The 25265-nt window shown below is 35.6% G+C and overlaps 1 protein-coding gene across 2 annotated transcripts; it reads left to right on the top strand.

The window, feature by feature from the left end:
• Window positions 1–11466: 11466 nt before the first annotated feature.
• On the top strand, window positions 11467–24838 carry LOC123900121 (histone-lysine N-methyltransferase ATXR3-like). 2 transcript variants are annotated; one of them, XM_045951446.1, is made up of 20 exons: window positions 11467–11737; window positions 11961–14493; window positions 14628–14684; window positions 15444–16598; window positions 16766–17136; window positions 17225–17773; window positions 17862–17962; window positions 18337–19372; window positions 19488–19559; window positions 20199–20309; window positions 20410–20510; window positions 21042–21141; window positions 21249–21344; window positions 21894–22061; window positions 22150–22275; window positions 22723–22776; window positions 23156–23403; window positions 23493–23601; window positions 23698–24000; window positions 24230–24838. In XM_045951446.1, the coding sequence occupies exons 2-20, from the start codon at window positions 12072–12074 to the stop codon at window positions 24395–24397; spliced, it is 7347 nt and encodes a 2448-aa protein (XP_045807402.1). In that variant the 5' UTR covers window positions 11467–11737; window positions 11961–12071; the 3' UTR covers window positions 24398–24838. The 2 variants fall into 2 exon arrangements, 1 of the variants encoding a protein (XP_045807402.1); XR_006805804.1 differs by lacking the exons at window positions 21249–21344; window positions 21894–22061; window positions 22150–22275; ... (3 more) ...; window positions 23698–24000; window positions 24230–24838 and having other exon boundaries at window positions 11476–11737; window positions 19462–19559.
• The last annotated feature ends 427 nt before the right edge of the window (window positions 24839–25265 follow it).

The following is a 25265-nucleotide window of genomic DNA, read 5'->3' as shown; positions in this document are numbered from 1 at the left end:
CGTGGAAATTAATTTATTTTTTATTTATTTTTAATTGCCAACTTAGTAATTATTTATTTTTTAATTAAAAAAAATGAAAAAAACTTTTTTTTTTAAAGAAACTTTTTTTTTACGGTAACTTTTTTTTTAAAGAAATCTTTTTTTTTTAAAGAAACTTTTTTTTAAAGAAACTTTTTTATTTAAAGAAATTTTTTTATTTAAAGAAACTTTTTTTTTTCGTTCCGTTCATATGCAGCGATTGTTATTCGTTTTCAATTTCAATTTGGGGGTTAGGGCAAAGCGATTGTTCTTGCGTTACTACGTGATTGCAGTTTTTTTTTTTTTTGTTACTCTATTATTATTAGTTATTATTATTATTATTATTATTATTATTATTAGTTTTTTGGTTACTATTATTATTATTTTTTTTTTTTCATCTTCGTTTTTTTTTTTGGTTACTCTATTATTAGTTATTATATATATATAAGAATTTTTTTTATATATATAATAACAACTTTTAGTCAAAAAAAAAAAATTTCTTTTAAGTAAGTTCATAAAAATATAACAACTTTTAAGTTTTTTTTCATTTTTTTAATTAAAAACCCACATTAATTAATGAGTTGGCAATTAAAAATAAATAAAAAATAAATTAATTTCCACGTGTCATGCCACGTCAAGATTCTTCCATGTCATATGCCCACTTGTTGAGCCAGGGGGGTAACGCAAAGAATATTGACATTGCAGGGGGTAATCTCAAAAAAATATTTTGCAGGGGGGGTAACGCAAAACTCGCCTATTTTGCAGGGGGGTATAACACTATTTACCCTATATTATTTCATTTTGATTATAGCCAAAACTACATATGCGGTGGTGAATCATGAACACAGCAACTTCAATATTCGTATGAGAAAAATACCATGATACATGAAAATATTTCTAAATCCCCACAACTAATTTAATCTGACTCTGATGATGATTCTTTATGTTCTTTTATTTTTAATAGACCATAGATCAAATCAAACATAATTGAGTCATTTCATTTGGACGATTTGACGTACGTAGAATTTATTATTTTATTTTTGTTTGGTGGTATTGAGGTCAATAAAAACTTGAAATTATCTTTGCACATTTGAAAAGGAGTAGTAACAAATAATTAGAGATTTTTTTTAATGTTATAAAGTAATTAGATAATTTTATCAAAAACAAGCTTTAGGATAATAATGAAAACTTCAAATAATGCGCGCGTGTATATATATATATTGTGTAAAAAAATAACAATCATTCATATATGATTTCAAAATCTTTTATGTTTAAATTAATGACATGTTTAGTGAATCATGAGGTGCATATATGGTCAAACATATAGACTTCTAATCAAAGAAGAATTCCATTTTTGGATAAATATATTGAAGAAGTACTACGTGACATTATAAGTTGATGGAGAATGAGCAAAATACATGCAAACCTAATTTGGAGGTTTCTTAATCGTTTATTTATTCAAAGCATGATTTGTTTTGTAGTATTTTTTGAATAATTTTGTTTTATAGTAATGATTATAAGTTAAATAAAACACATGGTCGCAAATAGGTTAAAAAGGGTATACTAGCCGGCCCACTCTTGTCGAATTTGTTTTCATGAAATGCCTATTTATTAATTTAAACCAAGATCCAAATTATGTTTACCGCAACTAATTTGATTTTCCTTTTGCCTTCATTCAATTTTTAATATATAAATATAACTAACTTTCGCCAATAATAAATTGGTCCAAGTAGTATAAATTTTGGATCTTTTATGCAAATAGTCATAGATTCAATTTCTAATTTTTATATGTGTGAAAATAATTATGTTGAGAAGAAAGAATTCATCTTATATACTTTATAAATTTATAAAACTTCATACTTATATCATGATAACCGAAACAAATAATTGAGTTGTGGCATGAGATGCCAAAACTAAAGACAAATGAGAAGTCTTCGTAGTAGGACATATTATTAGGGTCACTTTTATGTAACGTTCTTTCTCCTGTTTTTTCCTATCTCTTCTTGTTTGAAGAAATCAACTTGTAATGATAATTAGTAAAATAATCACACATAATTAGACAAGTGCACGTTGTACTGGATTTTGTTCACGTATGTATAATTCATAAATCAATGAGTGTAGTGTGTCATGCATCCATTTGAGGTCAGTATACAACGAGTGAAAATTAATTTCAGGTTTACACATGACTGACTTAACAGTCAGGAGGAATTCTATGTGATGTCATAAAATAATATGATCACTACTATGTATAAAACGTTATTCTTATATCCTCATTTCTACACCAAAGTCAATATATTTTAAAATTTGGAAGTCATTGAACTAGTAAAGACATTAGATCACAAATCATTAGTTATATTCAGCTGTGCAAATCGTGTTCAAATATGAAATTAAATTTTCCATATTTAAATCATCCTAATGGATGATGTAACTGATTTGGGTCGTCTGATCTCTGGTCAACGGTTGTGATCGTTTTATTTTATAAAACTGTATTTTTTTTTTGTTATAAAGAGGCCTAAGTCCAGGAAAAAAAACTAAACAGCAATGATCCTAGGGGTAGTTATCCCCATAATTTCAGCTAACAACAAAAAACTCATCATGGAAGGGCATCTATCATATAAACGGCAACTCGGACCATAGTCATAACCCATATTAACAAGGGCGTCCGCACACGCATTCGCCTCACGGTAAGAGTGACACACTTTAATCTCCCAATTCAATGCAAGCAAGCGACTGATCTCCTGGACCAGACGCCATCCAACAACACTCCCACCATTATTGCTATTGAGAGTCTGAACTTCAACATGCACTTTAACCTTTGTTACCCCAATATGACGGGCAAGGCAGAGACCATCATAAACACCTCAAAGTTCTGCGAGATAAGCACTACAACGACCCAAGTTTCTGGAAAAACCACCTAGTCATTGCCCTTCTGAATTCCTAATTAATCCACCACACCCTGCTGTTACATCTCCTCTACTAGCCCCATCTGTATTCAAGCTAACTCAGCCTTCCTCAGGACATTGCCAAGCAATATCAATCTCTACTCTCTGTCGTTCATCCGTCACAATGCCACTGACATCCGCTTGCTTGTATTGTAAAATCCAATTCGATATGTAACTCCATGGCTGGAACGGCCTCATTCGAGAGCCACCATGAACATCCCTGTTGCGCCATATCCATAAAAAGTAGTAACTCACAGCCCACACGCTTGCCTAGTTTATGGTGCTATCTCGGCCGAGCTGCTGATGCAAATTCAGCGTTATCCAATCGCCAATCGCAGTAGTAAAGAAAAGCTCCCTAGCCTTGTTGTTTAATAAATTACACCACACACTCTTTGCTAAGGGGCAGTCCCTTAAAACATGCATCGTATTCTCAACAACATCCACACAATGGTAGCACCAAGGCTCTCCAATATGCATTTTGCTCTTCCGAAAATTAGTTATTAAACGATCATGTCGAATGAGCCAAACAAAGCATCTAACTCGCTCAGTCACTTTAATTTTCCATATATGTTGTCAATCCGCATGCCTTTCATCATCATTAAATTGACATAACATCATGTAAGCAGAGGCAATAGAAAATTTACCCGATGGTGTGCCACTCCACGCTCTACGATCGTCATCGCTATCCATGCTAGGAGGCATAACAGCAATTAGTTTGCTAATGATGTTAGGTGGCAGCCACGTGTCCAAAATATCGAGTCTCTAACTTCCATTAACATCAACAAGATCGCTAACCATCATATTTTGCAAATTATCAGGTACCACAAGGCCAAAGTCTTAGATGGATTTTCCTTGAAAGAGCCATTGTCTTCCCAAGCTCTCACCATATTCCCTTTACCAAGCGACCAAAACTCATATATGTCGAAATTACCCCAAATATTAACCAAATTTTTCCATAAGCTAGAATCATGCGTTTTGGAAACAACTTGATCAAAGGAAGGATTGCCTCTACTATATTTTCCTCTTATCACATCAATCTTATCCACGTAGCTGTCTCACCGCTTCTAATAGCTCAAGCTAATTTCATGAGACAAGCCTTATTCATGTGAACAAGGCGACGGATACCCAAACCACCAAGAACTTTAGGTTTAGTAACGTTTTCCCAATTAACTGCATGGTATTTCCTGCCTCCATCCTCTTCTCCCCATATAAAGCCTCTTTAAATTTTTTGGATCTCATGAAGACAAGCTTTAGGAATAGACGTCGTCACCATGGGATAAATTGGAATTGCTTCAATAACAGCTTTTGACAAAGTGACTCTGCCTGCAAAAGACAATTGATTAGCCTTCCAATTTGATAGCTTGTTTTTGACTTGGTTGATCAAATAATTGTAGTCAGACCGTTTGGGTGCCCTACCAACAAGAGGAACGCCAAGATATTTCTCCAAAGAAAGAGCTTCATTAAACCCCGACCGTCGAACCAACGCTTCCCTCACGTCCAGGCTTACATTCCTAGAAAACATAATGCTTGTCTTCTCATGTGAAATTTGTTGACCCGACATTTGATAAAATTGTATGTTGAATATGAAAATTATAACTTGAAATTGTGTTATGTATTGACACCAGTGAATCCGGATCCATTCAATATATATGTGTATATATATGGTCATGATCAAATGACACCAACTAGTTTGACACCAAATGTTACACATCTCAATAATGTTTTAACCGATATAAACTTTATAAAATCTACCGTTGGATTGAAAGTTTATATCATATAGATCATTTAGGTAAAACTTCAGACAAATCTAAAATCAATTGATATGTTATTGAGATACATCAAAATTAACGGTTTCCGTCTTTTTTATATTCCGTTAATTTTTATGTGTCGCAATAGCCAAGACTTTGATGATCGAAGCTTCTTTGATGAGTGAAGCTTCTTTGAAGCAATTGGATACCTAAAAGAATGAGAGTATGCTGAAAATTTTGTTCTGTGTGGAGAAACATGGATCGTGTCAATTATGGGTATAAGGTAAATGGTGTTGTGATAGAGAGTTGAAGCTCTATCAAGCTACACTAAGCTAAACCTAGGAAAACAATAAAGAAATGCAAATAAATAAAGATAAATAAAAGACTTCATTTTCATTCATTATGTTAAAATATGAAAGAACACTACATATATAGGACTCCTAATGGGCCTAAGAGAATAAAGCCCATTTGACAACCTGCGGTGTTTGTGGGTTGTTGTGCTAGTAGACAAAATAATTTGGACATGTGGCAATTTTGTATTGGAGGGATTTGTTTAGTGGGTGATAGGTGGCATAAGGAGGGATGTAGTTTGTCCCCTAGTGAATTGATAGTACCGCTGAAACCGCGTGAAGATATTTGCAGCAGAACAAGTAAGTCTGGTGGTTTGGCTGGTGGAGGAGGCGGCGGTGACGCCGGAATTAGAGATGAGAGATTTTCCGGTGGCCGCGGTAGTGAGTTGATGAGCGGTGACTTTGAGAAGCACGGTGGTGTTCGAAGCTGAGACTGAGATATGAGAAAGCTTGATGATGGATCTGGCGGTTTCGACGGCGGTCGACTCGCCGGAGGTGGAACTGAGAAGGTTTCTGACAGAAATTTTGGATTTGATGGTTCCGGCAGTTTAGACGGCGACTTCAACGCCGGAGAGATGTTGGTTTCCAGTGACTTCAGGAGTTGTTTGGACGACGGCTCAAGTAGAGGAACAGGTCCTTGTGGTGGTGGTGGCAGCAGCGCCGGCGACGACACAGTTGAAAGAAACTGTGGTGGTGGCAGTTTTGGACACGTAGGTGGAAACTGTGATAATTCCTGCTCTTTCTCCTCTTTGTTTTCTTTCTCAATTATTTCAAGATTTAGATCGGTCATGAAGCAAATATCACTCCCACCAGTAACAAATTTTTCTGCTTCTTCTATCACTATTGGTTCTTTTTCTTCAATTGAAGCTATGAATTCACCGTCTTCTTCTGGTGGTTCCTCTTCACCATCAATGGGTAAAATGGGTATCCATTCAGGCTTGAATTGCCGAAGCAATCCACATGTGAATGAGTCCCAACTTGGCCTTCGGTGTGTGGGAAACCAGCTGAACCACCATGTGAGAGCAGCACCTCTCAATGCTAAAATACTTTCAATTATTTTCTCTGCATCTGATAAGCTATGATTCCTGTTGTTGAAGGATTTTTCAGAGCAAATAATCCACCAATAAGCATCTTCGCTTCCATCAAAATTAGAAAGTTTTGTCTCTAATCTTGAAGGAGGGAGTGTTTGTGGTGACGGTGAGGAGATATATGGGTTGGGTGAAGGTGAGGGTGAAGATGATGGTTGTTGAGGGGTGGTAGTGTGGGAGATATTGAAGGGTGGGTGTGAAACCCATGGAAAATGGTTACTGATATGGTTTTGGGGTGGATGTTGGTGGTAGAAGGAATTTGGTGAGACACAGGTTTGTTGTTGCAACGTATGGGTGGAGGTAGGTGGTGTGGTGGTAGAATAGAATGGAGGAGTGTGGGAGGGATAATATGAAGATGGATCTGGAACTGGGGTGGTTATGGGATGATAATATGGAGGTTGAAGGGTTGAATAAGCCATGGGAGGTGTTGGTGTTCAAGAATGAAAGCACCAATTGATAGAGAGTTGAAGCTCTATCAAGCTACACTAAGCTAAACTTAGGAAAACAATAAAGAAATGCAAATAAATAAAGATAAATAAAAGACTTCATTTTCATTCATTATGTTAAAATATGAAAGAACACTACATATATAGGACTCCTAATGGGCCTAAGAGAATAAAGCCCATTTGACAATCCAATAACATAAATATCAAACTAATAATATAAATAATATATCTCATTAATATCTAAATTACTTAATTAAATACTACCTAATAATTATTTAATTAACTACTATTAATCTTCTATCATGTTGATACTTGTTGAATTGGATTTTAATGCTATGAACAACGTTTAATACATCACATGGACATAAGTATTTAAAAGGACTAAAAAATTACAGGGACTAATACATAAATTCATTTTTGAAGATTCAAATCAATTCATTATTTTAACGACAATGTCCAAACCAATTAAATTGATTAAGTTTTTTTTTTTCCGTGTTTCGTTCTAAAACCAAACAAACTCAACTTTCAATAGTTTGCATTTTTTTTCATATCATTCAAAATTCATTACATAAGGCCCAAACAAAACCACTATTTTTTTATAAAAAAAAAAAATTAAGATGAGGGGATGGTCTCCTATACAAACAAGGCAGAAAAAACCTTTAGAGCACCTAAAACACTTACAAAATAATTTCATTACCCTTCTCCAAGAACACTTTAACGTTACTCAAACTTAGAACCTCATAGATTTATATAATTATATATATCACTAAATTTAATATATGTTAGTATATTAAAATTTGCTAATTTATATCCACCTATTTTTTTAGAAGGTTAATAGTTAATACTCTTCACTTTATTCATTTGAATAAAAAACCACCTCTTCTTTTAATAAATTTTTTTAAATAAAATGTATATTGGACTAAGACCCAACTAGACTGAAAATAAAATAATTTTTCTCTCCCCACCCTGTGTTTCTTTTCCACCCCTCGATTTCCTATTCCTGCCATTGAATAAATATTTCAGAATGCGTTTTTTGATTATTTTTTTTTTCTGCCTTGGAAAAAACTTCGAAATGTGTTTTTCGATTTTTTTCAGAATTTGAACTAAAAAAACTTCGGAAAATTTCAGAAAATACGTTTTGAAGTTTTTATATAAGGGCAAAAACGGAAAACGGGGAGTAGAAAAGAAACACGAGGAGTTGGAAAGAAAAAAATTCATAATAAAAAGGGCTAGTTGACACTTCTCCACCCATTCAAGCCCAAAAGGGAGAAATGGCCTGATTAGATAAATAAAATGGGCCGCAGTGTAACTTTTTTGGCCCACATGCAAAACCCGATTAACTCAAGTGACAAGATTAAGAGGTTTATTTTTACCACCATTATTTTTAGTCCTTACATTTTACCATATAATCAAGAATAGTCTCTTTAACAGACCGCTAATATGGCGCAGCTATCCAATAACATAGTGACACACTTCTTCAAAAAAAAAAAATTACATGATGACATATGTTTTCTTCCACCAAATTTATTGTGGACCTTTTCATACCAAATCTTCCCTTCTATATATTTTCCTCCACCAATCACTCTTTCCTTCTGTCTTTAAATTCACAATGTAAGATGATATATTTGAAACTAAGAATGAAGATTCACACTTAATTGGTAATTTATACATGTCTTTGTCAATTTATTTGTTATACATTTTATTATAACATTAGATATTCAACTATTATATTTATTTTTAAGATATAGTATTATTGAAATTATAAATTTAATTAATTTCAATCTAATATACTATATGCATGTTCATGCACACAACCTTATTTAATGTCTAATCCGTTTCCAAATTTACTTTTAATATTTTATTTTTATTTTTTAAAACTGATTTTCTTTATTTAACAAAAATATATCAATAAATAACATAAATTACATTGATCATATCCACTAAATATTTATTTAATTTCTAATTACTTTGTTTTTCTTCAATAAATTTCTTTTTCTTTGATGTGATAAAAATTTCTTTTTAAAATTCTCAATATTTTAATTTTTTTCTATTTTTTAAAATTGATTTCGTATTTGACATAAATATTTCAACAGACTATGGTCCCATTTGAATTGACTTATTTTTGATCTTATGTAAAATAGCTTGTACTAGGTGAGTCCCCAAATTCGATTGGGCCCACCAAACCAACTGAACTGGAACAGATAAGTACAACTCAGAGATGAGTTATTAGATAGCTCCCCTTTTACAGGCCTCATGAGCCGAATGACTAGGGAGCGAGCCCAACTACCCCTCCTATTAAGGAGGCGTGGCCGCCACCCCCTCTAGGTCTAGAGGGCACCTATATAAAGGCCGCCGATCAATAAATTCACTACGTTTTATTATCACGTTATATTAAATCCTAGCTTAACATTCTTGTTGATTGGGCATTCACACAAATAACCTTAGCATGAACACATTTTATGTAAATGAATAAGCTTTTATATATAATTATAAGTTTTTAAAGATAGTTTACGAGAAAACGACTTATAAAGATACAATTTTTGTTAGTGAAAACTTATAAATTTTTTTTTTTTTTTTTTTTTTGAAAACTTGATATTCGGCCTTAGGACCGACTAATCCAAGGGGACCAATCCCACCGCCTGAAAACTTATAAATTAACATAAAGGTTTATTTATTTGCATACGTTATTTTTATAAGCTAAAAAATAAACTAAATCCAAACTAGCCTATATAGTATATATAGTTCTTTGAACCTATCCACTAAATATTTAATTTAATTATAATTATTTTATGGCATAAAATAATTAATATATAACTAAATTTTAACCTATTTTGTTTCAATAAATTTATTATTTCTTTGTATTTTTCGATTAGTCAACATTTTCATTTTTCTTTTCTATTTTTCAATTTTCTTTATTTAGCATAAATATCTCAATAAACTATATATATATTAATTTGATCTTATCCACTATATTTAACTTTAATCTTTTTAATCAATTTCTAATTAATATATGGTTGACTTAATTAATGTCTAATTTGATTTTATCATAATTTGTTTCAATAAATTTAATATTTTATTCATAATTTTTTTTTTTTTAATGCACATGTTAAAACCACAAAGTGGGTTCGATTCCACCAAGTAACATTTTTAAACCATTAGGTTTGGTCTAGTGGTGAGAGATTCAGATGAAAATTGCTCTTTAGACCCCTTATTCGTCTCCCAAAACCCCCATGTTCACCGCTTTGCCCTTGGAAAAAACCGTTCGGTACATGAAACCCGAAAGTACATAGATTCGTCTCATATAACCCGAAATATTGCTACGCGAGGGAAACATAGGGGGGCTGTAAACTCAATTTCGGTAGTTACCACCTGAACGTTTTTTTTTAACCGTTTCGGTTTGTAGGTACCGAAAACGTTGGGTTCCGGTCGCAGTTACCGAAGTGACAGAAAACTGTACTTTCATAATCACTCGGACACTCAATCGGGATTGTTGCGATCTACGGCGTTTTTGGGAGGTTTTGAAGGCATCAAAGCAACAGTTCATCACTCAAAAAGGGATCCTATACTCATTTGGAGTCATACAACAGGTAATCTTTACTTTAAACCGTTTATCCATCCGAAATTTGTTGGAATCAACACCATAAACAAGAACATAATCAAATCAAAATCAACAACATAATAAAAAGCAAGAAAATGAGAGAGATGAGTTTGAAATCTTACTTGTAGAGATGGGTTCGAGGATTAGCAGAGTGAAATGGAAGGATCAGAGTGAAATCGTTGTTCTACTGATGAAACCCTCAATTTGCGATAGAAATCCTCAAAATCGCCCTATGCTCTCCTTGCAAACCGTTTTCATGCAACTGATGAAGGTTTTGGGGGTCTTGCTGGTATATTAGACACTTTCGGTTCGCGCATACCGAACGTTAGCGTGTTCGGTACAATACTACCGAACGTTAGCGTTTTTGGTACATACCTACCAAACGTTAGCGTTTTCGGTACCAGCCTATCGAATTGGAGTTATTCCTGGTTTTGCGCCCTAAGATAGCAATGAAACACGCTTACGGTAGTTACGAACCGAAAATTTAACCTTCGGTTCGTATGTACCGAACGATACTCAGACCAAAACCGGGGGTATTTTGGGCGGTTTCGGAGACACATGAGAGATCTAAAAAGCAATTTTCGATTCGGATAGTATGCTAGAGGTCGTGGGTTCGATTCACAGCTCCATTGTAAAAAAAAAAAAAACACATTAACACTTTTCCTAATTTTTGTAAATAAAAAAAAAAAACTTTTCCTTATTAAAAACTAATTTTGTTTTTTTAGTACAAAAAGAGTCAATTGTCCAAAAAACCATTTTTCTTTTGACTAAAAAAAAAATCATTTTTCTTATAAAGCATAAATATTTCATTCAATAATCGTCAAAAAAAAAAAATCATTCAATAATTAATTCGGACAACATTAAAGAGACACACTAAATTTGATTATGCAGTAGCGAATGAAAAACCCGTTTGGACTTTCCCCGTTGAGTCAACCCCAAGCCCAAATCTATATCATCACTCATTAATTATTACCCCTCCATAAGGGTATTTTCGTATTTCAATCCAACGATAAATAACAATAACAAAAAAAAAAGAATTTAATTTATATGCACCGTCGGTGTAAAGTTATTTTGCACATGCATCCAATAATATACCGACACATCATGTATGGTAATTAAAAACACATGATGTGTCACATTCATTAAATGATGTGGCAACGTGTTATTGGATGCATGTGTAAAAAAATGTTACACTGACGGTGTACAACAATTAAACTCAAAAAAAAAAAAGTTGAAAATAATAAAACGAAGGTTTTCGTGATTTGGTCTTTAATTAATTAATTAATTAATCCATTCCAGAGCGAGCAACAACAAGAACGAACACACAAACGCAAAGAAGAAGAAAAAACGAAGCGCGAAAGAGAAGAAAGAAAAAAGAAAAGAAAAGAAAAAACCCACTGTTACTAATTACCCTATTATTCATTCATCAATTTTCATCTCGCGATAAATTCACACTTCTCGATCTCATTTCTTCTCAATCTCGTAGATTCATCACCACCATCACCACCACAACGCTTCTTCTCCGATCTATCTCTTTCATTTTATCGGTAATTTCTCATCTCCATCTTCATCTTCTTCCTCTCGTTTTTCTTTTCAATCTAGTAGCTTCTTACTGTTCAAATCACGAACCGATTTTTTTTTCTCACGTAAAATTTCTCGTTCGGTTGAGTATTTTGGTTTTGAATTGAATTATATGCATTTTTTTAATTTGTTTGTTTGTTTTAAATTTTAATCTGTGTGCTAATTATTTTTTTTCTGGTGTTAATTTAGGGTTTTTGATTTTGCGAGCATTAAGAAGAGGTGAAGAATTTGCAGCATGAGCATCAATAGTCCTGGAGAAAGGGAGAGTTAGGGTTTTCTAACGTTGAAGGTGAGATTTCCATGGGCGATGGAGGTGTCGCATGCATGCCTTTGCAGTATATTATGGAGAAGTTATCGAGTTCAGAGAAAACGCATTGCGGAGGCAGTAATGGGAATGGCTTCAACTCCAAGTTGCTTAAGTTTTCTGATAGTGAAAGGAAGAATATGAAGTCGAGGAAGAGTGAATTAGGGTTGGATAGAGTGAGTAAAAGGAGTAGTGGTGATTTTGAGAATGGTGAAATGATATGTGGTGATAAGGTGTTGAAGGAAGAAGTGGAAGAAGGTGAGTTGGTTACTACTACTTCCAAGTGGCCTAGAAGTGAAATTGAAGTTGAAAATGGAGAGTTTTTGCCGGAGATGAATTTGATGCCGAGACGAAGTGAGATTGAGAACGGGGATAGATGGAAATCAAGGGAGTTTGAGAAGGGAGAGATTCATTCTTGGAAGTGGAGAAGAGATGATGTGGAAAGAGGGGAGATAGTTTCTGAGAAGGGTAGGAGAGGAGAAAATCAATATGGACCATGGAGAGGTATGAATCATGATGTTGAGAAGGGAGAATTTGTTCCGGATAGATGGTATAAGGGTGAAATGGGGAAGAATGATTATGGTAGCAGCAGTAACCGAAGACATTATTCAGGTAAGGACAAAGGGTGGAAATTTCAACGCGAACGTACTCCACCACCTTCTTGGAGATATACAGGTGAAGATTCTTTTAGGAAGAAAGAGTTCATTAATAGAAGCGGGAATCAGCAAGCGAAAAATTCTCCCAGGTGGGAGAATGCACAGCAGAGGAATGTAAGGATCAGTTCAAAGATTGTAGATGACGAGAAAAATGTTTATAACAATGGTAAGGATCATACACGAGATTACACTTCTTCTGGAAGTCGCTTGAAGAGGCTCGGTAATGATTTTGACAGCTATGAGCGGAAGCATTCTGCAGATTTTACAAGTTTAAAAAGTCGAAGGCTTTCTGATGATAGCTATCGCTGTGGTTATTCAGAGAACTATTCTCGTCGCCCTGAGGAACAGTCTTATAGAAATAATAATTCTACTAGACTATCTGCTGAAAAGTATTCTTCTAGAAATCATGAATCTTCTTTGTCTGCAAGACCAGCTTATGACAGGCATGAACGCAGTCCTGTTCATTCTGAGTGGTCCCCACGTGACCGAAGCAGGTATTATGATCATAGAGACCGCACTCCAGTTCGCCGATCACCCTTTGGTCGTGAGAGATCTCCATATAGCCGGGAGAAATCCCCCCATGGTCGGGAGAGATCTCCCCATGTTCGGGAGAGGTCCCCATATACGATGAGCTGGGACAGAAGTCGACAGCATGACCATAAGTTGAAAACTCCAGCACGCACCGAGCAGTCACCCCAAGATCAACGTTGGCGACAGCATGATCATAAGTTGAAAAGTCCAGCACGCACCGAGCAGTCACCCCAAGATCAAGGATGGCGACAGCATGATCATAAGTTGAGAAGTCCAGCACGCACTGAGCAGTCACCCCAAGATCAAGGTTGGCGACCGCATGATCATAAGTTGAGAAGTCCAGTACGCACCGAGAAGTCGCCACAAGATCAAGGTTGGCGTCATGATCGCAGGGATTTGACTCCAAATTTAGTGGAACAATCCCCCCTTGATCGAACTAGGAAAGATGTTCATGAAGAAACAAGTTGCAAAACCTCATCAAGTGAAACGCATAACTCCCCAAATAGTTGTAAGAGTGATGAAGATAAGCACATTCAAAGGGAGTCAAATTGTTCAGTTACAGAATCTCAAGGTGAAAGAAACATCCAAAACATCAATGAGTCAATTGAGAAAGATATTAGTAGTAGTCAACCTGTTGACGTTGAGGAACAGCAGTCCTGTAGCCCAACTGTTAACAAGAAAGAATCTCCTCACTGTGAGCCACAACCACCTCCTGATGAGCTGCTTTCAATGGAAGAAGATATGGACATTTGTGATACCCCTCCTCATGTCCCTATGGTGACAGATTTGTCATCAGGGAAATGGTTTTACCTTGACTATGAAGGTATAGAAAATGGGCCTGCTAAATTGTGTGACATCAAGGTCCTTGTTGATGAAGGGGTACTAATGTCAGATCACTTTATCAAGCACTTGGATAGTGATAGATGGTTAACAGTTGAAAATGCAGCGTCACCATTGGTTGCTCAGAGTTTTCCTTCAATTGTGTCAGATACAATAACTCAGCTTGTAAATCCTCCGGAAGCTTCTGGTAATCTTTTGGCCGATACTGCAGATATTCAATCTGGTCCTGAGAATCATCCGGAAATGCTGGCCCCCACGCGGCCACACATACACCCTAATGAGAGTGTGCTTACGTCTGAACGTTTGGACAACTTCTACATTGATGAAAGAGTTCAAAATCTGTTGGAGGGTTATGATGTCATTCCTGGGATGGAACTTGAGGCAGTAAAAGGTATTTTATTCTGTGAACGTTATTCTTTTGAATTTCCTTAAATAGTGTCAAATATCTCAGGAATTTAATTTTCCCCCTCTATTTACTCTGAAATATCTTTTCCAAATTTGGTAATTATTATGTTTTATTTGCAGAAGCTTTGCAAATGAAATTTGAATATGTGAAAGAGGAAGGATTAGGAGACTATGAAGGTATGTATTCTGCTTTGGTGATTTTAACTGTTGGTCTTTTTGGTAAATTTCATTTTGTTTTGGTTTTAGGTTACTTGGCATTATTGAGGTTGTTTTATTATGGGAGTTGTCTGTTTGCGCATTGTCTTGATGTTGGTAACAATTGAGAGATTATACATGTTTCAACGTTATATATAAGCATTGACTTGTTTTGTACTGTGGTTTGGTCAGTTTTAAGTATATGCATTATGAGTTGGTGCCTGAAATCTAAATAGCTTTTGAACGGTCTATAAAACACTTTGGTGATTATTTATAAATATTTTGTATTTTGCAATTTGCATATCATTTTATTCTTTACTCAATAACCCTTTTCTTTTGTAAAAAAAAAAAAAACATTTTCTTATGCTTGCCTAGTTTTTCTAATTCTCTCAGTTAAAAAAAGTTTTGGTCAATCCAATGGTTTCTTTTCATCTTTGCCATTGATATCGTGAGTTGTGATGGTCTGAAATTTTGAATTCATTTATACATTGGAAGCAGATTAGCTGAATAAAATCTTACTTCTAAATTTTTATTTAAAAAATGCAAACCAAGTCTGGTTATAATTTGCATCTTATGTGGAACTCAAAGTTGCAATTTAATTCGTGGTGTTATTCCAATGCACCAAAAACTATTTTGTACATTATCATTATTCTTCATCTGGGAAATTTCAAAAGTAAATGGACATGCACTTAGAGTTATATTTCTTGTGAGGCTGTGACAAAAGTGTTTGTCTCTGTTCAGGTTTTCCTTGGCATGTTTCCTGCAATAGGGAAGATTGTGATTCAAGTACTGATTTAGCATCAAGAGATTCTGAATCTCAGATAAGTATATCTTTTGACAACAAGGATAATGGACTTGGCATTGGCATTCCTAATGATTGGTTTTCCACTCGTTGGTCATGCAAAGGTGGCGACTGGAAGAGGAATGATGATGCCCAAGATAGATCTTCTAGGAAAAAACTTGTTCTAAATAATGGTTTTCCATTGTGCCATATGCCAAAGTCTAGATGTGAAGATCCTCGATGGCCTGAAAAAGATGACTTGTATTTTCCTTCTCAAAACAGGAGGCTTGATCTCCCTTTGTGGGCTGTTGGTGTTGATGAGTGGGTTGATTGCAATGCTGCAAGTAGGTCAGTACAAAGTAAGCCTCCTTTTGTCAAAGGAGTGAAAGGTAATGTTCTTTCGGTGGTAAGAATAAATGCATGCGTTGTCAATGACCAGGGATTGTTGCTCTCTGACTCACGCCACCAGACCCGAGGCAAGGATAGACAGCATCCAAGGTCAACTCGGCCATTCACTTCAACCAGCGATAGTAGGAGATCATCAACTGAAGAAGATTCTCAGTCAAAATCAGTTAGTGATCAGGGTTCTTACCAAAGCACGGAGTTCATTAGTGTCCCTAAAGACCATCTCTGTACTATCCAGGAGTTGCAGCTACATTTGGGTGACTGGTATTACATTGATGGTTCTGGGCGTGAGAAAGGGCCTTCATCATTTTCAGAGCTACAATATTTAGTAGATCAAGGAATTATAAAAAGGCATAGCAGTGTTTTTAGGAAATGTGATAAACTCTGGGTTCCTATTGCTTCTGCCGCAGAAACTTCAAATGTCTGCCACACGAGCCACCAAAAAAGCAGTTCAACGTTGGGTGCATGCTCTGATCATCTGTCAAAGCAAACTCAAGGTGTTTTCTATGATGAGTTTCACACAAGTTCAAGTTTGTTTAACAGAATTCACCCTCAATTTGTTGGTTTTACTCGTGGGAGGCTGCATGAACTGGTTATGAAATCATACAAGAGCCGGGAGTTGGCCGCTGCTATAAATGAGGTTTTAGATCCTTGGATCAATGCAAAACAACCGAAGAAAGATATTGAGAAACAGATATATTGGAAATCAGGTAATTGTTAGTCCTTCACATTCCCCCCTCCCTTCTTTATCTCTGTAAATTTTGTTCTTGTCTGCTTTTGCTTTTGTTTCAGATTAGACTTATTCTGGAAATTCCATTCAAGTGGTCTCATTAATTTTATTGATTTATTGTGTGTATCGGGGTATGTAAATTATCAGAAGGCGACACACGAGCTGCCAAAAGAGCCCGGATGCTGGTTGATGATAGTGAAGAAGACAGTGGTTTGGAAGATGATGTTACCATTGACAAGAATGAACCCACTTTTGAGGATCTATGTGGTGATGCTACTTTTCCCAAAGAAGAAGTTGGTATCGCTGATTCTGAAGTTGGAAGCTGGGGCTTATTGGATGGTCCAGTTTTGGCACGGATTTTCCACTTTTTGAGATCTGACTTTAAGTCCCTTGTATTTGCATCAATGACCTGCAAGCATTGGAGTGCTGCTGTAAGGTTTTACAAGGAAGTTTCAATACAGGTCAATTTGTCATCCTTAGGGCATTCTTGCACTGATACTGTGTTGTGGAACATTATGGTAGGTTTGATATATATATTTTCTGATTCACATTTTCGGTATGTTTTTTATTCTTCCTCCACACATGACTTGTTTATTTTGTCTGCAGAATGCTTATGAGAAAGCCAAGATCAATTCTATAATTCTAATGGGCTGTAACAATATTACGGCTGACATGCTTGAGAAACTTCTTCTTTCATTTCCCGGTTTATGTACCATAGACATCAGAGGATGCAGCCAGTTTGCTGAGCTAACTCCTAAGTTTACCAATGTGAAATGGATCAATAGCAGAAGTTCACGCAAGGATAGAATTGCAGAGGAGCCTCATAAAATTAGAAGCCTTAAACATATTACAGAGCAAGCTTCGTCTACTTCCAAATCCAGCAATTTAGGAATGGATGATTTTGGTCAGTTGAAGGAGTATTTTGAAAGTGTTGAAAAGAGAGACTCAGCAAAGCAATTATTTCGTCAAAACCTATACAAGCGGTCCAAACTTTATGATGCCAGAAAGTCCTCTTCCATTCTATCTAGGGATGCTCGTACAAGGCGTTGGGCAATTAAGAAGTCTGAAAGCGGTTTTAAGAGGATGGAAGAATTCCTTGCTTCAAGACTAAAGGAAATCATGAAGTCAAACTCCTGTGACTTCTTTGTGCCCAAGGTAATGTGATGTATGTATTCTTTAAAATTCATTACATAAATATGCCTTTTGTTACTCATGATTTTTGTTTTGTTATTTTTATCAATAGGTTGCAGAAATTGAGGCCAAAATGAAAAGTGGTTATTACAGTAGCCATGGATTGAGCTCTGTCAAAGAGGACATAAATAGAATGTGCCGTGATGCAATGAAGTAAGTTCTCTTTTTCCTGTTTTTCCTTTTTTCTTGGGAGAAAGTGATTGTTCTCATTTTCTCTCAATGCCTGGTTTATATACTGTCGTTGGACACATTGAAATGAAGATGGTAGGGTTTATTAGTTTTGAGGACACTAGGATGCAAAGATCTTATAGTTCATAATTTTGTCCAAATTCTGATTAAGTACTGTATCATCTTGCCTTGGAGGTTCATCCATTTGATTCTCATCTGTACTCTACTGTTTTACCGTTAAAGCTGTTTTCCATCCATGTTAAGTTTAGTGGGTTTGTATAAATCCTAGTATCTTGCCTCCCCACCTGGCCCACAATATTTATGTTAAAATTTGACTCATGTTTGCTTATTCATTACAGATTGAAAAATCGGAGTGATGCTAGTGACATGAATCAACTTGTCACATTATTTCTTCAGCTGACAACACAGTTGGAAGCAAGTTCTAAGAATGTGCACGGTAGAGACGTCCTACTGAAGTCATGGGACAATGACTTGCCACCAATGTTAAGCTCTACTTCCTCGAAGTATAAGAAAAGTAGATTAGTGAATGAAAGGAAGTACAGGAGTAATGGAAAACATAATGTTTTGGACCATGTAGAGTATACCTCTGATAGAGAAATTAGGAGGCGCTTATCAAAGTTGAATAAGAAATCCATGGACTCAGAGAGTGAAACATCTGATGATCTTGATAGGTCTTTTGAAGATGAAAAGAGTGACAGTGATACTACGGCTGAGTCTGAAAGTGACCATGAAGTACGTTCACAAATTATGGTTAGGGAGCCAAGAGGGGATGGATGCTTCTCACCAGAGGAAGAGTTGGATTTTATAACTGATGACCGGGAGTGGGGTGCTCGAATGACGAAAGCAAGCCTGGTTCCTCCAGTTACCAGGAAATATGAAGTCATTGATCATTATTGCATTGTAGCTGATGAGGAGGAGGTGCAGAGGAAGATGCGGGTTTCATTACCAGATGATTATGCAGAGAAGCTGAGTGCGCAAAAGAATGGCACAGAGGAGTCAGATATGGAACTTCCCGAAGTCAAAAGTTTCAAACCTAGGAAGCAGCTTGGAGACGAGGTTATTGAGCAAGAAGTTTATGGAATTGATCCTTACACACACAACCTTTTGCTTGATTCTATGCCAGAGGAGCTAGATTGGTCTCTGCAGGAGAAGCATTTGTTTATAGAAGACATGCTCCTTCGAACATTGAATACGCATGTTAGGAGCTCTACTGGAACTGGAAATACTCCAATGAGCTACCCTTTGCAGCCTGTTATTGATGATATTAAAAGACGTGCTGAAGAAGGTTGTGATACAAGAATGATTAGAATGTGTCAAGGTATTCTAAAGGCCATCGACAGTCGTCCAGATGACAAATATGTAGCTTATAGAAAGGTATATGTTCTTGTTATTTAACTCCAATTTATTACTATCATCCAATGGCATTTTTTCTTTTACTGCTTTTAAACTGTTTTTTTACCCAGACTGTCTGTTCGGATGGATCATGCAGGGGCTTGGTGTTGTTTGCAACAAGGAAGAAGGCTTCTCTCAAGATGATTTTGTTGTGGAGTTTCTGGGAGAGGTAAGGCGTCATATATGCTTGTGTAATTTCACCCATGAAGCTTCTTTCTGTGATTATTAGATGTGGAAATTCTGCATCTTTTGCGGTTGCTCTTCCTTTGGACTAATTGCATGTTCCTGGAATAAAGTCATATGGATACATTCTGTGTTCTCTAACTTGATTAAACTGGTTTTGATCCATTCTTTCCAAAATCTAAACATTTGTGTTTTACATATGCTCTGCATAATATCAAATTCCTGGGCAATAATCTATCTACTAGAGAGAATAAAAAACTGTGAACACATCTAATTGCTGTGGTACTCTTGTCATGAATAAAATAAGTTTTATTTTGAATGGCTCATGAATAAAATAAGTATCATCGATTCTCTACAATTCTTGACATTTCTATGCTTTACATGTAAAACATATTAAGTAGGCATTAGATCAATTCTTGTTTACTTTGCCAGCTAAGGTTTTGTATTGAATGTTTCCTGATTCATTCACAATGTGTTCATATAGCTGTCTGTTTTTCTGAATAGATGTATTGTTATGGTTTAGTTGTATCTTCTATAAATTAGAAGGTCCTGTTTAGAAATCCTTGTTTTGGCATCATATGTTTTCATGGGGAGGCATTGCAATTATATTAAATCTTTTTTACAGGTTTATCCTGTGTGGAAGTGGTTTGAGAAACAAGATGGGATTCGATCTCTGCAGAAAGATAGTACAGATCCAGCACCAGAATTCTACAACATCTACCTTGAGAGACCAAAGGTGCCTGTCAATTCAAAATGAAAAGCTTATGATGTTTAACTCAATACCATTCACCCATCTTTTAGTCCTGCACTTACTAATTTAGCAATGTTCATGATAGGGCGATGCTGATGGGTACGACTTAGTTGTCGTTGATGCCATGCACAAGGCTAATTACGCCAGTCGAATATGTCATTCTTGCCGACCCAATTGTGAAGCCAAGTAAGTTGTTTTATCATTCATGCCACTACTCACATCCACAAAAACTATACATTCGCCTATTTACAGTCATGATTTGATTTTAGTTACAATCATGATTAATTTTGTTGTACATTTTATATCATTATCTTCTTAGTTTTCCTTTATTTTGGATGTGTCTTCACCTGGTTTTCTTTCGAAAACCGGTGACAGAAGGCTTTTAAATATTATGATGGTTTCTATGGCCAAATAATTGTTTTAACATGCTAAAATTTTAATAGTTTTGTGCATGTGAAAATAAAATAAAAACTCAATGTGCGAAGTTGTTGCTTCTATTCTCTTTTATTTTTTGGTTACATACAAAAAAAATCATTGTCCGTACTTTTTTATTTTTTTATTTTATTTTATATTTTCAGTGTTGTCCTCAGTAATGGTTCTGATATATTTATTGATTAGCTGCCGAGGACTATAAATCTGGGGCATAATCCTTTTGCTACATTTTCCATTTCGGTTTATCATCTATTTTTTTTAATTTATTTTTTAAACTTTTCTCAGAGTCACTGCTGTTGATGGTCAGTATCAAATTGGTATTTATAGTGTTCGTAAAATTCAACATGGCGAGGAGATCACATTTGATTACAATTCTGTTACTGAGGTTTGTCCCATTGCCTGCTGATTTCTATTTATTCAAGTTAGTACAAGTATCCGCGTTTATACTATCTTTGTCTAATGAAAACCTATTATGTATTCATCTCACTGTAGAGCAAGGAGGAGTATGAAGCATCAGTTTGTCTGTGTGGAAGCCAAGTATGCCGTGGGAGCTATCTGAATCTGACTGGTGAAGGGGCTTTTCAAAAGGTTTGAGCTTGAACAATTTTCAACTTATAAGTGCTAAGAAAATAAAAGGAGAAATGTGATAATTTGAAGAGTTCAGTTAAAGTACTGGACGTGCTTGCCATGGTTGAAACAATTACATAATTTTATATGATAGTATCAGAGCGGGTAGAAAAACAATTTGTCTGCTTTCCTTTCCCGATAGAGTCAATAAACAAATTGCTTTTCTACCCACTCTGATACTACCATATAAAATAATGTAATTTGTGTCTATACTCAGATCTCACAACTGGTATTTATAATAGTGTTGCAACAAATACATTGAATGCTTAATGAATAAGCGTTAACCTAGGAAGTTGTATACTCTAGGAATTTTATCAATCAATTTAGGAAATTGTACAGTTGAAGGAATATCTAAAGATGTACTCAATTCTAATACTCCTCAATTACATAATGAAACCCTGGTTGCAATACAATTTATATTTCCATTTTTTTTTAATGGCAATTTGTATTTCCATTTAGATCGCTTGGTTACTTCATCTGTTGAGTGAAATTTGTTGTCCCTTCTCTCAGGTTCTGAAGGACTCGCATGGAATTCTTGATCGGCATTATTTGATGCTAGAAGCTTGTGAATCAAACTCTGTGTCTGAAGAGGACTATAATGACCTCGGAAGAGCTGGTTTAGGAAGTTGTTTGCTTGGGGGCTTGCCAGATTGGCTTGTTGCCTATGCAGCTCGCCTTGTATGTGCCTTCTGTGTTTTTATCAATATTTTTTGGTTTTTGTAGTGGCTGTGTATTAAATTTGCCTGACATTTCTCCTGTTTTGAAGGTGAGATTCATCAATTTTGAAAGAACTAAACTTCCCGAAGAAATTCTGAAGCATAATCTGGACGAAAAGAGAAAATATTTTTCAGATGTATGTCTTGACGTTGAAAGAAGTGATGCTGAGGTTCAGGTGTGCACTCTGTTCCATTTATGTATTATCATATATAAAGATGACATTTTTTTTTTCTTTTGAGTTCTATGTGGATGTAATATGCCCTTTTAAAGATGTTATAGGTGGGAGATATCTTTCACCTTACAAGCTGATTTTGTAGGGTTGAGTTAGACCAAACCCAAATTTTAAGATGGTATTCGAGCCTACCCTTAATTGGTTGGATCATTTGTTATCGAGCCACTCAGCTCATGTTCTAGATGGGCATGAGGGATAGGGTATTTTTGTCCCACATTGAATGTGATATGATAGTCTATAGGCAGAAAAATTTTATAGGTAGGACACATCACTCAACTTAAAAACCTGTTTTGTTGGGTTGAGTTGGGTCAATCCAAATTCTCCAAATTTTGAGAATTCTCGGATTCTGTTGAAACTTTTATTTTCGTTTAATATCTTTGTTTGACTCAGGCGGAGGGAGTGTACAACCAAAGACTTCAGAATCTTGCTGTCACTCTGGATAAGGTGAGTGTGCCTCTCTATTTGCTTATTTGTTATTCTTGTTTATAACTTTATGAAGAAAAAAATGTTTGGCACTTAAAACATGTTCATAAAGGAGGAATGCTAAAGACTAGTGTTTCTATTATGGGCTTGTTAAAAGAAGCACCAAGCTAATACTGTTAAGGTAGGAAGGTTAAATGTAAAATGTAATGACAGTTTCTAGATGATCGAGAAATTTACGTCTCATGTTGAATGTCATGTATGCACTTCACCAATATTCCCTTCTGTGCATGTTTTAGGCGAGAAATGAACTCTTATACAATTTTATCTCACTGCACGTCAGCAATTTTCCATTTAACTTTGTAGTTTGGAGAGGATTTTAATCTTTGATGGGATATTACAGGTAAGGTATGTTATGAGATGTATTTTTGGTGATCCGCGGAAAGCACCACCTCCTCTCGAGAAGCTCAGTCCTGAAGAAGTTGTTTCGTCTCTCTGGAAAGGAGAGGGCTCATTTGTTGAGGAACTTCTTCAGTGCATAGCTGCTCATGTAGAAGAAGGCATCTTGAATGATCTCAAATCCAAAATCCATGCTCATGATCCTTCAAGTTCGGCAGATATTCAGAAAGAGCTTCGGAAATCTCTATTATGGTAATTGATTCTTGCTTCTAGCTTGTCTGTATTTTAACCCGGCAGAACTTGCGATCTTTAAAGTTTGTTTTCTCCCACTTTCTATATAGGTTGAGGGATGAGATTCGAAGTCTTTCTTGTACATATAAATGTCGGCATGATGCTGCTGCTGACTTACTCCATATTTATGCTTATACCAAGTACTTCTTTAGAATACAGGTATGTTTTTCCAAACATGAATATCTAGCTGCAAGGGCAGTGGATTTTTCTTTGCATTTTAAACTTCGTATATTAAATTGTCTTGTTTTCTTTCAGGAATATCAAACCATTACTTCACCGCCTGTCCATATTAGTCCACTTGACTTAGGCCCCAAGTATACTAACAAGTTGGGAGCAGAGATTCAGGAGTACCGAAAGGTATATGGTGAAAACTATTGTTTAGGGCAGCTGATTTTTTGGCATAATCAGAGTAATACATATCCAGATCAGAGCTTGCTTAGAGCAAGCAGGGGGTGTTTGTCTTTACCAGACATCAGTTCCTTTTATGCCAAGGCTCAGAACCCATCACAGAATCGTGTTTATGGTCCAAGGACTGTCAGATCTATGTTGGCAAGAATGGTTAGTTCTTTTTAATATTGAAGTTCTTAACTTATTTCCTAAGTAAGCTGCGTTCTGGGGAAAATAATACAACATATGGGAAATGTTTTTCCATAGGATAAAATTTTCCCTAAAATGATATGGTTCCATCAACAATAGCAATGCAGTCTTATTCCAGTAGATGTAAGATATGTTTTCTGTGATTTTTTGTCTTTGATGTCGGTGATGATAATCTGTTTTGTTTATCTAGGAGAAGCAGCCCCAGAGATCTTGGCCCAAAGATCAGATATGGTCGTTTAGAAGTTCTCCGAAATTCTTTGGCAGCCCAATGTTAGATGCTGTAATAAATAACTCTACACTGGACAGAGAGATGATTCATTGGCTGAAGCATAGACCTGAAGCCATGTGGGACCGTTAAATTCTTGCATTTTCACGGAGGAAGTGGACAGAGACTTCCTGGTGAAACAACTATTATCAAATATGGAACGGTTCATCATTCAGAGCTACCCGCCTCTTTTAGAGTGGGGTTCTGTAATTATTAACCCAAGGCGTTTTCCCATGTGCCGCTTTTCAGTCATTCTTGTGTACAGTTTTCTTGACCATTGGATTCTAATTCATTTGATTGTAGGGTATTGTTTACTCCTGTGTAATATGAAATGATAGTTAGGAAGGGAAAAAAAAAAGAGGCTAATTCAAGGCCTTGCTGTGTTATCATCTAGTTGTTAACTAGGACAATGTTTTATATGATAAAATGTGCAATGTAGTTTTCTTGATGAATGAATGGTCTCAGAGTACTAGAACTAGAATGGATTTGGTATTAGTTTCATAAAAAAATGAGGTGGAGTTGCTTTATGTTTTCCATCCAACTCGCATATTTCTTGTAAATTAGTATATTGTGGGATGTTTGTACTCTGGTGCTGGTGTCTTTGCCTGAGCTGGCAATAGGACTAAGCCATATGTTTCTTTTCATATTGAAATTTCACATAATCTGCATACCTTCAACCTATAATTTGTAGCTTCCCAATATTCACGGTGAAACTATTTTGGAACACGAGAAAGAGTAGACAAACGACGAACCAAACATTTATGCTGCTGGCTGGATTTGACATAATTTAAACGATATTGCTTGTAATCAGTAGCTGAAAACCTATGTTGTCAATGGAGAAATGATATTACCTCAATTATACAAAATAAAATATATTACCACATCAATGTTTTTGAGTTTTTAGGATGCTATCAAAGCGTCTCTTCGTCTAGTGGTAGAATTCAATTTGGGTTCTTAACTT

This window comes from Trifolium pratense, linkage group LG7 (assembly GCF_020283565.1).
Source record: "Trifolium pratense cultivar HEN17-A07 linkage group LG7, ARS_RC_1.1, whole genome shotgun sequence".
NCBI lineage: Eukaryota > Viridiplantae > Streptophyta > Magnoliopsida > Fabales > Fabaceae > Trifolium > Trifolium pratense.
This window is presented reverse-complemented; position numbering and strand designations above follow the sequence as displayed.